Here is a 15,792-nt window from a genome sequence, read left to right on the forward strand (position 1 = left end):
ACACACAGAGAGGCAGTGCACGGTTAGATGTCTAACCACAGGCCCGGGTGTTAGTGCTCATGGTTCCACCACAGAGCCAACGATGAGCAGTACAGTCTATCTCCACAACTAACACACACATCTAGAAGGCATCGATAAGAAAAGAAAGGATGAGATATTCAAAACAGGACAAGGAGTCCTAATCAACAATGTACAATATGCTGATGACCGTGTTTTAAAGCTTCTGCTAAGGAGAAGTTCAGAATGTGCTTTAATGCCCTGACCAGCACTAGCAAGAGTTACAGAACGAGAATCCACGTGAAGGAAACTAAAACAATGACCATAAGCAAACTCCATAAAGCACAATGATGGTAAGGTCTACACTTCAATGGCCAAACGGAGGACTCAGCTTTCTACTGTGATACCACCAAACACACACTCTTGCAACATGTTCATTCAACACCTTCCAAGGCCTCTATACTGTAGAAAATGAAGTGTATCCTGCCTGAGATTATAAAATGTGACATCAACCCTCCTGTATGGCTGTGAGAACTAAACATGTAAAGACACCAAGATGAATTAGGGCATCTGAAGTTTGATACTACAAAACGCTTGAAAAAAAAATCAGCTGGATGGCCAAAAACACAGATGAAGAAGGATTGAGAAGGACAAATATACAAGTAGAGCTACTTGAATACTAGGTAAAAGATCTCCCTGTGGGTATATCATCCAGTCACCAGACGACTGGGTTCCAACACCTGTCCTACAAAGCAAAACAGAAGGGGGGAGAGAAATCAGGAAGGAGTAAGAGAGCCAGTTGCTTTGGAAGCCCTGTAACATGAACTGGTATGCAGAAGAGGCTGTTTAGTTTACAGCTTTGTCATGACTGTAAAAGATGGGAAGTAGAGACAGGCAGCCTCCAGATTAGAGATGGCACTTCCACACGGTGGTTATGGACGGATTATACGCAGAAGTAAAGAATTCATAAAGGAAGGGCTGACAAAAGTGGAGCCTTGTCTGTTCTAATTGGAACTGATCAGATAACAACCAGACACCGACTATCTTCACATTGCTCTTATGACAAAGAGAAGTAGAGATCTTCCTGCTATACATAAGGGAAAACCAAGGCATGAGGAGGTTAAATGACTCACTGAAGGTGACACAGCAGATCTGGGCAGAACTGGGACTAGAACGCACTGAAAGTCATGAGTTTTGCCTGTTGTTCAGATTTCCCTATCATCTCTACAGCACAAGGGCATCGCTCTTGGACAATCCCAGATATCACATTACTTCTCTAGAAGAATTTCTGTCAGTGACACTCATCCCACCATCTCTGAGGACAGAATTAGACCAGTGAACAGTAACCATCACCTTGCTATGAGCAATAGGGAAAATAAAGCGGAGAAAAGGGAAAATGGAAAGAAAGTGACAGAAAACTAGATGTCTGTTTTTTCAGCACCAAGAGTCAAGTATATGAATACTGTACCTTTCACGGGGCTCTGTTAATCAGATAAACTTGTAAAACAAGCGGATTAAAAGGGCAGATTAATAATGATTTCTATACTAAACAGGATTCTCTCCAGGCGTGCTTTTTGCAACAGGTATCGCACAGTACTGCCAGGGCACTCGGACATCCTGACACAGAGGGCAGCTTTGACAGCCAGTTTGGGTCAAATTAAATGAATCAGACTGCAGATCCCTGTAACCAGAGTACAGAGATATGGTCTGTGCAGACTACAAGGTCCAGCATGCAACATTCCCCCTTCCACATCACAGTAGCAGAAAGGTCAGATCAGAAGGAAGCTCTGGGCATTAGCAGGCTTCCCTGCACTGAAGATGAATATGTGCAGACACCAGCTTCCCTCTCCTCACCCATTATGGTGTACAGCCCCTGACATACAGATTGCATGGCTATAAAAGTTGTCATACCCACCTTCATATCCTCCAGCAGAGCCTGGGGATCCTCAATGCCTTCTGGAACGCACTTCTTGTTCTCTGGGAGGGATTCAAGCTTTTCAACCAGGGCTTTCAAACCCTTCAATTCAAACTCTGTGAGGTGAGTCCATTTGGTGGAGACTTCTGTGGCTGGTGACCCTGTGGGCGTTTTGGGATAGTCCGTGGGGGTTGTCGACTTCACGCTGTCATCTGACTCATTGGACAAAGTTCTTTTGAGGTACCGCATTACTGTGGCTTTCTGCTTCCTCCCAGCCCCTTCCTTCCCCTCGGAGTGTGTGCTGTTGGGCGAGGAGGAGCCGTCACCCACGGGTTTGGGGTTCTGATCCAAGCTGTCATCCTTCTCCTCCCGGGGGTGGGCATCACAAGATTCTTCATCCATGTCTAACCAGGAATCTGATGAGAAGCTGTCTATGCTGCGTTTTCTTTTTGCATCTGAAAGAGAGAAAGATAAAATTATTTTTCCTAGTACAGAACCTGCATCGTTCCCACCTGATAGGAACAGCTATTGCCTGATCCGAGAGGCACAGGGTACCACCCAGCTCTTACACGTCAGAGAGTAAACTTCATTCAGGTGTTTTTAAACAGTTTGGTTAACTTGTATTCAACTCAAGTCATCGAGCAACATTTAAGAAAAGTGTGATCCATGCAAAGTTTCAGTCTCCCACCTGTTCCAGGGGAAAGCCAAGAGCAACGGTCAAACTCCTAGAAGAAAGTTTTGGACTGGATATAAGGAAAAACTTCACGGTTCGTGTGACGAGACTCTGGGATAGACTCCCAGCGGGGGTGGTGCAAGCACCAACCTTGGAGATCTTCAAAAGGAGACTGGACGCACACCTTGCTGGGGTTATTCGACCCTGGCAATCCTTCCTGCCCAGAGCAGGGGGGGCTGGACCCGATGAGCTCACGAGGTCCCTTCCAGCCCAAAACTTCTGTGAATCTGTTCAATTCACAGGGGAAAAGCTCACAAGTCACACGTTTGATATGCATTTTAAACTTTCCAGCAAAACCAAACATAACCAGATTTAGATTCTTCCTATTTCTACGATAAAAACCAAAACAGGAGGGAGAAAAAAATGCCTCTTAAAAGTCACCATCACTCCTTCAAGCTTTCTTTAGGGATCACAGAAGAGACTGCTTTGCCTATTTTTTCTTTGGCAGATCATTGCCAATGAAGTTAACATAGTAATGGTGGATTTTGCAAGATAGCTCTCTTCCAATAATCTTGCAGCATCATAAATGCCTCTTCTAACTGTGAGAGGAAGGAGTAAATAATGCTATTTCAGAGATGGGGAATCTGAAGCACAAAGACAAGAGGAGAACTGCCCAATGTAAAAACTGTTACTGTTATTAACACAGCCTCAAATGCACACAGGGCAACTTACAGATAAATAGAAAGGTGAAGTCTCCAATTGGCAAAGCTTATCCTAGCCTGGGCTTTTTCCACTGAAAATCCCACTCTCACAGAGTCCAGGCGAGTGCCCGTGGTGACAGCATTTCCAAAAGGTGCTGGAGAAAACTCCAAAGCTCTGATCTCTTAAGTGCAATGTTGATCAGACCAGTTCTTTCACAGAAGATCACACAGACTAGCACCTTCTTTGCTGCTAATGCTGGCAGAGTTGAACTGGGGTTAGCAACAAAAGGGAACGTCTAAGAAAAAATACTCCTGGAGGCAGAGTTAATTAGAGCTTGCACTAGTGACACAGACTAGCCACAGAAATCTAGCCACAGGAGGACGAAAGGGGATGCAGCAAAACACAAGCGAATGAGCAACTAAGACCATTTCTCTCCAGTTTTCATTTGCTTATTTTCACCGCGCCAAAAACCTGAGTGCGCCCACAGTTTGTCTTCAGTCAAAACTTCTACTGGACCTCCCCACAGATTTTGCCTGAGAAAGGACAGCAGGATCTGGCTACACCACAGCAGTAAAACTCCCAGGAAATACAGAAGCAGAAAGGCCAAAAGGTGCCACTGCAAATCTCCCTGACAGAAGAGCCAGCACCTTGTCTTGCACAGGTAGTGCCGTCTCCTCGGGAAGCACGAACAGCACTTACCAGGGAGAAGAGAGAAAGATAAAGGCAGCAGCAGCCAGTTGTCAAATGGCTACTCTTGGGCTACCCTTGCTTAATTGCTAACTTCAAAGGGCTTGTGCCAGAAAGGTATTCTGGGGGAAAAAAAATCCTTAAAAGGCTTTGTGTACACTGGGAAAATGAGCTGCATTAGTTAACACCTGATAGAAAGGAATGGGGCAGTTCACACTTATCAGGGGCTCCTGGGCTATTGTTTGGTGTCTGCAAAAATCAGGCCATGAATCATTCTTTCAGTTATATTTGGGCCCATTTTGAATGCTCTCTTTAATACCGTAATGGCTAGAACCTAATTTTGGAGGGAGTTTTTGTAAAGCTGTGTTGTTTTTTTAATCCCAGATTCTGAAGAACAAAACAGCAATCCCAAAAAATAAGTACTGGGCCACTTGGATCAGGCTGGACATGGCCAGATTGAGTCCTGGCAAGAGCAAAGGTAAACGTCCTCCTCCTCTCTCCCCTGCAGTAAAAGCTTTAACATAATCAAATGCAGCCTTCAGTGGCGGTGCATCTATTATTCACAAGGTGATAAAGGAAGGGAAGGCAACACCTTCCATAGGTCTCTGCTCACTCTCCCCAGTGCTGGGTTACCCTGCCCCCCAGCTTTGTCTATGCTAGGAAACTGAACTGTGCTAGGAAACATAACCCAACTTTTAGGTTAAAAAAAAACCACTACCTTTTTAAACACCATTCAAGGCTGTCTACAGTCCCCAGAGCTGAAAGGGTTTTATAGTGCTGGACTGTAATCACACATTCCAGAGGCACCAGGAGAAAAAATTACTTACCCAGGGCCACCCAAAGCTGGTGGTAGAGGTATGACCTGATCCCCTAGGCCTCACTACCTCTGTTAACTGGAACCTCTGTTAACATCTGTTTGTTTAAAATGTCACCTGTGTTACGTATTCAGGGGTCATTAGCAGGGGTAGGGAGGCCTTGTCAGCTGCCAGCACCAGGCACAGCTGCAGCAGAGCCAGTGTTTGGGGAAGAGAGCAAGTCCCCGCATGAGACTGGTGTCCATGGCCCCAGTTCTTTGATGTAGCTGCAGGGGTGCAAGTCATGCACAGTCACAGCACTGAGACAGTTTGCACTGGTGTAGGCAGGAGTTAAGATTCAGGGTAAACAAGACATTAACCCCAAACTGGGAGTCCACTGTCTCCTTTTCCATTTGCTTGTTGTCCCAATCTCTCTAAAGAAAAGGGCCTCGCTGACCGGAACTGAGCAACTCCCCCCGCTAAGACCACCTGCAAGCTAGTTTTCCAGGCTGTTTCCTGGTTTAGGCTCACACCTGGCTTTGGAAAGCAGCTTAAAGAACAGTCCTAATAAGGGTTTGGTCCATTCCTTGCTGTCCCTTTTTAGACCATCCTACCCAAAGCATGGTCTAAATAGCCACATGGGAAAGGGGTCTGAATCTTTCAACATGCTTAAATGCTTTGCACTGTTCTCACTGTTCAAAGCAATTTATTAAATGGATTTAAAAAAAAGTCTTCCCCTGGCATCAGCAGCTGCCCATAAGACTGAGATCCCAGCTGATGACTAAGTATGGCACCGTGGGGCCTGTGGCCATCACTGTAAATGTCATATACAAGCTATATCTTCTAATCTACACCTCTGCCCTTGGCCTAGGCATGTCTTGCTCCAACCCAAACCAAACCCTTCCAAAAAAGGTAGGAAGGGAAACAGCATGAGCACATCATTCTGGGTATGGGAACCGGGGAGACTTTGTGGTGATGTGGTCCCATGCAAGGAAGGGACATGCGTCTGACTGTCCCAGGCAAAGAGCTAGGAGCTTCTTGCTTCTAAAGCAGGCTTATTCAACATACGGCCCGTGGGCCGCCATGTAGCCCTCCAAGCTGTTTTCTGAGCCCTGAGGTGCTGCAATGGGAAACGAAAGTAAACGTTGTACTTTCGTTTGTGGGGGAGTGATGTGCTACCACTTCCTGTGAGGTCTTTGAATATGGCTCACTGGCCCACTGGGTGATAAAAAGTTCATGATCCAGCCCCACAGTCAAAAAGGTTGGGCACCCCTGTTCTAAAGCAGCTGGCTCCTTCCATCAATGCCAAGTCCTCCTGAGATCAACAGCCCAGAGGGCCACTGCACTTAACTCCTGCCCCTTTCTACAGCCCCCAGAACACAAGATGGTGATGCAGGCTGCATCATATCTGACTCCTCTCCAGCCTGAATGACTCTCTTATAGCTGCGTCAACTGTGGGCAGCCTTTGGCCCCGGGACAGAGTGGGGCCTGAGTTCATGCTCTACCACAGAGGCGGGCAAAATGCGGGCCGTGGACCACGTGCGGCCTGCCAGGCCATTCTATCCAGCCCACAGGGCCCCTAAAAAATGTAGAAAATTAATATTTATCTGCCCCTGGCTGCCTGTCATGCAGCCCTCGATGGCTTGCCAAAACTCAGTAAGCGGCCCTCCGCCTGAAAAAATTGCCCACCCCTGCTCTACCAGCTATAGTGAGACACCTGACCACTCTGCCATATACCCCATTAAGTCCATATTTGTCTTTGGGTATAACATTTCACTTCCCCTTCTCAGTTTGCCCACCCGTACAGCAGAGATGATTGTACACAGCTGCCTTCTTTAACAGAGGATTGCATTCTTTGAAAAGTAAAGGCCAACAACAGCTAGGTATAATAATTAATGTTCTTAACTTCCCTCCAGCAGTACATAGGAAACAATATGCATTCTTCTGTTGCAAGAGGAACCCCCATTCATAGCCCATATCTGGCTCTCTGGCTTGTGAGCAATAGGTTTCAAGTAAGTATTTTTATATTGGCATGTTAAGAGAAATGATGGCATCATTACTGGCACAAAGCACTAAGGACTCCAGAGGAATCTGATTGAATGGAACTTCCCAGATAAAAATCACTTAACATATTCCACGATTTCTCTGTCAATGAGCAGATCCACTACACTGTCTGTGAAAGGGGGAAAAAAGGCATAGCACCTTCACCATCACAGAGGATGCTTTTCTATTATCTACCAGGCTGAATGTACAGTCAGAGCCCTCCTGTGAAAACATCTTACAGTGGAAATATTAAAAGCTGCAGGATACAGAGCGAGCATGTTACCAACTAGCGCCGCATCTTCTCCCAATTACTCTTTTTCAGTTCGGTCTCAAGATTCCTATCTCACTGAAGGACACATTTAGGTCAATTGCAGTTGAAAATGTCCAGCACGGACTTGATAATGATAAGAATAAGAATCCCGAAGGCATGTCCATCTCGGAGCGGCACATGTTCAGATCTGGTAGGGAACTCATATAGAGTGCCCTTTTTGATTCCAACCAGCAAGACGAATGCCACAGTTGGAGGGAGACGAAGAATGAGATTCAGTGCCTTCTCAGCCGCCTGCAATTGCTGTAATGTCACTGCTTCCCCTGATCTCCTGCCCTCCTATGGAACAGATCAGAGAAATAACAGACTCTTACACGCTAACCAGGTAGGAAAGCTACTGCCTGGAAAGTTATTCTGTGACTGAGGAACAGGGAAAAAAACAAGGTCTCTTTCTTCCATCCCATTTCAAATGTAGCCATTGTATTCCAGGATCTGTATGTCCACACAGGAAATCCTTATGCTGTAACTGTAGCACCACAATTATAACACTATACCTACACCAGTAAATTCCTCAGTTTGGATGATCTTTCACATTGGGACTCACCTCTGAATCTGGGGTTCTTAATCTCAGCATACTTACACATGATGTAATAAAACTAGGAATGCAATCATGGGAAGTTTACCCAGTACCACATTGCATAGACCGGAACAGAACCAAAGGCATCTATTACTGAAAGGGGAGCAAAATCAGGAAGGCAGCAAAATCTGGGAGACTCTCAATGGACCCATCATGACAGCAACTGCTGGCCTACCCAAGTGTCATCTGAAGCAGCAATCTGTTGATACCATCAATGTCACGTTTTTGGAGCCGTTTACTCTGGAAAATACCAGAGAGGAAGTTCTGCTTTCTAGACAGCCTTGTCCAAACTCTGGAGATGGAATTTTAGGGAATTAAAATGTAATTTCCTAGACTGGAATCTGCCTAGGACACTGGGATTAACACCCTTTCTTACATGAAAAATACTGTCAGATGGTTACATAAACCCAAGTAGTCATGACTTTCCAAAGAGAACATCTAAGAACAGCACAGCAAGCTCCACCATCACATGGGGCACTGGCTCCCCCCAGATTCAGTAAAAAGCCCATGCAGTGAGTTCCAGAAGCCACCCCCTTCAGCAGTCTTGTGTTCTCCTTGGAGATCCCCCTCCCACTAAAGTCTTAGCCAGGCCTCCCTTCCTCTTCTTAGGTTCTGGAATCCAACAAGGCTACTTTCTGCAGCAGAAGGGATTCAGAAAAGTCAAAAAAGCAGCACACCTTGAGGCATCCCTGAGGATGAAATACAGCAAGCTTCAAAGCCCAAAAAGGTATAGATAAGCAGAATGTCAGCACATGTGATGCCAGGGAAAAGATATGGTGAGGGGAAAAAGCAGCAGCAATCAGCCACAAACAGTAAGGCTAATCATAAGAGATTCCCCTAAAGAATGCATGGGACTCAGGAGGCCAAGGAGTGAGGAGGACAGTCAAAGCTAATGCAGAGGCTGCAGAGAAGTTAAATACTTTACTTCAGTATTCACCAAGGAGGCCTGTGGGAAAATGCTTCCTCAAAGGGGGCTCTTATGGGAAGTCAACACATCACTAGCAGAGGGAGAACTCTCCCAGGAAGAGGAGAGGATACAGCACCTTAAGGACCTCAACAGCTCCAAAGGAAATATGAAAAAGTCAAAGCACCCAAATTCTTGAGAACATTTAACCTCCTGACTCTTCTACACAGAACCCCTGCTCCTGAGGTTGGTACTGCTTATCTCCTGAACCCCAGGTGATTCAACAAGTGCAGACGGGGGAGTTTCACTTGAGTACTGGAGACATGACCACAGAGTATAACCAAGAGCAGGATAAGGAAGCATTAGAAGCCACACAACTCAGTGAAAACAGCCAGCACAGCTCCTATGAAGAGGAAATGCTGTCTCTGCTCTGGTCTGTTAAAATTCTTTGAGAAAAATACCAAATGTGGTGACTAAGTGGATACGAGACGTGACTTTGAACAGCATTTGGTGGCTCCTTCACAGCAAATTACTTAGGAGATAAGGTCCTGCCATGAATTAAAAAACAGCTTGTGACAAAGATGCATAAATGTCCGCTTCTTAAAGAGGGACAAAGTGTACCTAGGTGCCAGGGAGCCAAGGTGTAACACCAGTGCATATGGACATACTGATGACATGAAGTTGGAGGCTCCAGCCTGCAGATGAACGCCGCTTTTGGCAGAGACCATTTAGGAGCCTAAAACATATGCGTCTGTCCAAGCCAGTGAGGGTGGATCAAGATCCTCACGTGTGTGATGAGGGTTAGTAGTGTTACTGGAACATACTGGCTACCTGTTTTTGATCACACCCCCCTCTCGTGACTGATGCTTTGTTACCTCATGCAGCAGTGGTCTGCACTTTGGGTGTGGAAGTTCCCAGGCTCTATCTCTTGTATGCCTCATGCCCAACCATACAAAAGCAAATTCATATGGATATGATGGACAACCTGGGAAAAAAAGTCAAGCTTCCAACAGGTTACTAAGAACTAGGGAGAGCTAGATTAAAGAAGGGATTTGAACAGTTACTAAAACATACTTGATTGTCCTTTGTTGCTACAGGAACAGGAGCCTTCCATTCTCACTCCCCGGGCCTAGTAGCTACAGAGGAAGAGACTGTCTCACTGGATCTGCCATGTAAAATCTTAGTGTGCTTTGGCCTGTGAATGAACTCCCTTCCACAGCACCCAGAGACTGGCACAGCTTCCCACTTCCAATGCTCAGCTCAGCACTCACTCCAGCTCGACCTTACAAACTGCCCTGCTCCTGGCCCTGGCCCTGGCCCCTCGTGCCTGCCAGGTGTGAGCTGTCCTGATGTAACCCTAAGGCAGATGAAAAGGTGCCTTGACCTTAGAACACATTCTCATTACTCAGTGCATCCTTCCTATCCTCAGGGCACTTCAGAAACTTGCTTTTTACATCTAAGTGTTTCTACAGGCAGCAGCTCTTCAAAGATTGCTGCTGCTTCTCCAGTCACCTGCAGCATCCATCTTTTATCCTGACTGCTCCAACAATTCTTGCCCTTGTGACTTGTTTTTCATGGTGACCTTTTCCCCTCCAGGGCTTCATATGTTCTTTAAAGTTCAAACCACTGAAAACTGTGGGGGCGGGGGAGTGAGTGTGGAGGAAAGCCAGGGCCTTAGGAGTTTCTGGCTCACCAGCTCTTCAGGGGGGTTTCAAGATGTCACCCCCCTCTCATCCTTTCTAGTCAATTGCCCCAAAGTTCCCTATTTTTAACCCTTTCCCCACCGTCACACTGGTCACTCTGCAAGACCCCATGTTCTTCTGGCAGCGGGCATCTAAGGATTCTGGATCTGCCATACAATTCTCAGTTCAAGTCACTGTAGTGCTCCTGAAAAGAGCTGGCCCCACAGCCCATGGGATATCACAGTACTCACTGTATCCAGAAAACAGGTACAACAGGCACAGTGAAGTCCAAGCTTCTCCATGCTGCCTCAAACCTAGCTGAGAATCACCACTTCCAGAGCAGGGAAGAGTGTTTAACCACCGTGCCCCATCAATCCAATGATTTAATCTAGTGAGACTGCTGCCACAGGGCTTAATTGGTGCCAACTGTTTTTCTTATATGCTGTTGATGCCTCCCCAGTAGGAGCAGGAGGCGAGACACATTTCACAAGGGTCACCGGACCGCTATTGGTCATTACAGGGCTGACACAGCAGAGGCTTCCCTGAGAAGGGAAAGGCTCCGTGTCTCATGATCAATCTCCTGAGCCATCCAGTCTTCACACTTAAGTTGCTCTGAAATGTATTGAATCTCATGTATCTTACTGATCCTGAACCCCTGCCTCTTCAGCAGGAAGAAACTCTTTCCTACATTACGTCCAAGGACTGCAACACACTTTTCCAGGGGATACAAAGGCCAACAGTTTGTCCTTACTTCTTTGAAAAGGCAATCTCAGGGGCTAATTCACTCCTTCCTGTAGGACAAGACTGCAGAAGGGAAAAGCTACTGAGCACAAGGCAGATAGTAAACTTCAGGAGTTCCTGACTCACCAACTCTTCAGAGGAGGGGTTTGATGACCCACAAAGCAGCCATGAAATGTGACCTTCCATCCACACTAATGTGCTGAGATCTGCAGGGAAATCCCTTTGAACCTCAGACTGTCTCCACAGCGTCAGCTCTGGCAGCACTGCTCACTCAAGTGCAATGCCATTCTCCTCTCTGTTGCTGGCCACTCTCTCCAAAACCTCTGCAGTTTGCAAACATTGTTTTCACAGTGATGTGCACTGGGTGTTTACAGTGGGGGAAAAGGGTTAGATGATGATACTTTAGTCCTCTGCAGTTCCAGATATACCACTCTGATTCAGCTAATACTTCAGCTCCTTGTAGCCCTTCTGAGCCCCACATCATCAGGATGACGTGGCCCTGTGTCCCTTTCAATGCGAAAAAGAGCTGACAGGCCAGACTAGAACTCAGGCTGTAACACCTGCTCCAGGCTCATGACTGAACAGATACCTGATGCTTCCCCACTTTGGTAACTTGCATCCGTCTCTGTCATGGTCCATTTTCAGCTACTGTTTTTCAGTTATTTTCACTTTCCTGATTCTAAGAACTGAAAGTCAGTCCCCAGTTTGGGAGAAGTCAAACCAGAGATTAAAGGAAAGAAAAAGGAGTCAGATCTAGTGGCTGATAGAAATGCATTCTGCTGATGAAAAGCGCTATAAAAGGGCTAAAAATCTAACCCACCAGAGCACATTTGCAATGCAGATATTTCTGGAGGATAAGGGAATATGCCAAACACGACAGTAAATCCACAAATGTTTGGCAGATCATCTAAATATAAACATTACTGAAACCTAGAAATAAATAAATCTGAAATTATTTTTTCTGGGATCCATTTGCTGAAGGAATGCTCAATAAATATCATCCAAGGAAGGTTGGCGCTTCAGTGAAATGCTTGAGTCTCACATCCTCCCCACCTCCCAATACTGAAATAATTCATTAGGTTCTCTACAGTTCTCCACTTTAATTTACAATCTGCTTTTCAGAAGCCAAAGCAGCGACTAGCCTAAGGTGCCAGCATCCATTCTGAATATGCACTCGAAGGATTCACTCACCAATTAACATTGATTCTTTCTGGTACTCTTTGCTGAGGTGACAGCGCTGGGTCACACAGGACACGTATCTCTCCAGAACATACCAGCACATTTCATAGTAGAAAGGATAACGGAATTTGGCATGCACCTGAAAGCAAGATTGAGACTGTCAATCCATGTGGAAGGGAGAGAAGTTCGCAGCATAAGGGCCAGTCATCATTCTCATCATGTTATCAAGAGCACAAACAGTATGCAGGAGGGGGAGGGGGAAGAGGGTGGGAGCCGAGTGAGATGTATGCCTTCAGCATACGAAATGAGGAGACTGCCTGCCTGCCTGCCATGATAGCATCGTTTCTTGGTTCACTAAACTGTACCCTCTTGGGGTGATGGGAGAGGAGGGGGGTTGTGTTCTTGCGAAATCATGGAACTGATGGATGGCCCCCGGAGGTATTATTTACCTACTGTATAAACATAGGGTGGTCACATACAGATGTTAGTCACCAAAATTCAAGTTAAAATAAAGGTGGGCTCTTTTGACTTCCTAAATATTATTCCATGATTTGTCAAAACGACAGCATTACCTACAGAGAGCCAAGCAGGAAACACGCTCCTTGTCAACTGTGGTCTTTACAGTACAACAATTTGATTAAAGAATGGAACACACACAAAGTCGTGATGATTGGTATGTAACGTTCAAACATTAAATAAAAAACCCTCCACATTTCTTCTACCCTGCAATAGATTGGTAACCAATTAACATTTGCCCTGCACAGAACAGAAAAGCGGGATTCAACCAAAAGATCCTGCCAGGATAACCCCTTCCCCTACGTCTCAGACCTTTTGTTCTCACTGGAAGCTGGAAGCTGATTCTTTAGTGCTATGTATTTGTGATACTATTTCACACTTAAAAGGAAAAGAAACTGCTATCTTCCCCCACCTGACTGTCTCAGTATGGGAGGTCCCTGTGCTACAGAATAAACTGGGGAGGTCCTGAATTGGGGAGTAGGCATGTACCTAGGCAGATGTTTTTAAAAAATGGATGCCATTCACAGGTACTTACACCAAACAGCTCTGCCTCCTTGCAGGCGCAGAATGTGCATTATGTGGACTTGAGAAAACCTTGCATGCATTCATTGCCCCAGGATGACAGGCATGCTCTGTGCAGTTTAACTCTCAGCTAACCAACAGGTCTAGCACACATGTCCGCTCACCTTTAACAAAACGTGCATTTCACCAGAAAAGATAATTGTCTCAGGCAGCCCATTTTTAAAAAACAGGAATCTAAAAAGATTGACTAAATCCAGCAGCTGGAAACTCAAAATGAAACCTGGCTGAAGGGAACAGGTTTTTACACACCTGTCTGGGGATCTGAGCATCCACTTGCAGGATTTAGATACCTTGTTAGAATAGCCACATTTGAAAATCATGCCCAGCACGGAAACAAAAATAGCCTTGCATCTGCTCCCAGGATGGGGGAGACAGAAACACTTTCCACAGAGAAATAAAATGTAATTTAAGACAGATAAACTGGGCTGCCCCACCAATTGCACTGCAAGGTATTGGATAAATAATCCAAAGTAAATCCAGGAGCTGAGACCTCATAAACTCAGCACAAATACAGATGGTAAATCTGAACCAGATGCTGTCACATACTACTGAGTGATGTACCCCGTCCTGCTTCATCATTCAAACATCCCCCTATGGCATGCGGTATAAAGCAATGCACTTAAACAAAACAAAACAAACAAATCAAAACACAACCTAAATGTAAGAGCAACATTCATCCCCAGGGTGATGCTATATTGGAGAATCCTTTTTCCTTTTGGCTTGGTTACATGTCAGAAAGAAAAGATCAAGTCACTTATCACTATTACAGAACACAGGGGAAATTAGCCATGCTAAATATATATGCTAATAAAGGAACTCAAATTTTTCCAAGAGAGCACTGCAGGAAACAAAATTTGCAAAGAATTGACTTACAAACAGGAAGCCGCCTTCCACCCCTCAGCCTTCAAAAGGTTTTCAGCCACATGCCTGGGAATATTAAAGACATCATTGCTCAACATTTGTTGACAGATTCTGAGCTTCACCAAATTTAGTTGTTACCAATGCTAATTCAATGTGAAAGACAAGGCAGTAATGCATGCAGTGCTCCCATTATGTATATCAATCTTTAATATTCAATTTGAGTTCCTAATTGCCTCACTATCAATGTTCCAACCCACAGCAAACCCCTCCATGCCTCTGTAACTCACTATTTGCCTGAGAAGGCTCTGCTTTTACAAACCTTCAGAAGTAAAAGCCACTGTGTGTACATACTGTGCAAAGATCTACGGTGCCTTTTTGCTACCCAGTTCAGTCTAAGGTTGACAGTGGCTTAAGAATCTCTTTAATGTGCTTGATGTAAATGTAAAAAGGAGTACATCAATTATGATCCTCCAAGATAGTTATTAGTTCTAATGGACGTGAACTGGCTGGCATATATGCCCATATTTTTTTTTCATTGTATATCCACAGGTCAAATGAACTTTTATTTTAAAAAAATAATAATTCTGAAGCCAAAAATTATTTTGACAAATTTGAAGTTTAATATCTCATATATGCTCTGTCAGGAGATGACACCCCACACCAGCAAAGAGAGAGAGTTGATCATTTAATAGGCATTTTCCAGCTCTAACTTCTATGATTAATAATTTACAATCCACTGAATGCATTTTTTTAATTATTCCTGTATAGCAAGAAAAATCCTCTCTGGAGTATGAACCTTTCTAGAGTTCAAAGTGAAATTATTTGAGAGACTTATACAAAAAAAGTACATATAAGACACAATCTTCTCTAGAAATATTAATCTCTTGCACTATGTCCATAAAAAAGCATTATAAATGCTTCTTGCATTTCATCACTGTAATCACAGTATTTTTTTTAAATACTTTTTCATTAAATTGAATGAAAAAATTCAAATTGATCAATTTTAAATTTAAACTTTAAGTTCCAGAAAATAGAATCAGTAGCAAACACCATCATCTGTGAGTGACCACCTTACGTATATATTTTGAATGCTTTTGTCTTCGAACATGTTCAAATACATTAACAGGGCTAAATTTAGATTGACTGAAAATACTTTGACATGTCTTCTTCTTTGGTGATACTGGAGCCATTAACACTTCTACGCCAAAATGACGAGTCTCTGCAAGGCAGCCTGCTTTGCTGTTACCCAAACTGGTCTAGCAGAGAGCTAAACAGCTTGGCCTGTTTGACTGGCTGTTAATTGGTCTCTAGGAAAGCCAGACTGGAAAATGAAAATCTCTGCAAACTGTAAGGCTAGTGAATATTTGTTTACCTCGACTGCACATTAGAAGCTGTTTCCAACAATAGACATGTTTTTTATTACTCCTTAAAAAACTATTTTTAAATGGCTATAACCCTCTTAAAAGTCTCCCAGGGATATGAGAAATTAAGCTAGAATAAGCATGACAAGTGTATAAATTAGATGATTTTATCGGGCTCTAAATCAGCATTACTGTTTCAACCGTGTATTACTCTCGTCTTAGCAGCTAAGACAATAACAACTGCACCTAG

The 15,792-nt window shown here is 44.5% G+C and overlaps 1 protein-coding gene and 1 long non-coding RNA gene across 3 annotated transcripts in view; one reads left to right on the forward strand and one right to left on the reverse strand.

Moving 5' to 3' along the window:
- Positions 1-15,792, reverse strand: part of KDM2B (lysine demethylase 2B) — a 140,474-nt gene that overhangs the window by 64,571 nt on the left and 60,111 nt on the right. For both annotated transcript variants that reach the window (XM_014594768.3, XM_014594771.3), the window contains exons 10-11: positions 12,235-12,361; positions 1,913-2,367 (exon numbers count right to left, since the gene is read on the reverse strand). In XM_014594768.3, the coding sequence (XP_014450254.1) occupies positions 1,913-2,367; positions 12,235-12,361 (582 nt within the window). The remainder of the gene's footprint in view (positions 1-1,912; positions 2,368-12,234; positions 12,362-15,792) is intronic.
- LOC132243510 (uncharacterized) lies at positions 2,329-15,331 on the forward strand. Its single transcript, XR_009455104.1, has 2 exons — positions 2,329-4,452; positions 6,685-15,331. It is a non-coding gene; the product is annotated as an uncharacterized LOC132243510 (long non-coding RNA).

This window comes from Alligator mississippiensis, chromosome 10 (assembly GCF_030867095.1).
Source record: "Alligator mississippiensis isolate rAllMis1 chromosome 10, rAllMis1, whole genome shotgun sequence".
Taxonomy (NCBI): Eukaryota; Metazoa; Chordata; order Crocodylia; family Alligatoridae; genus Alligator; species Alligator mississippiensis.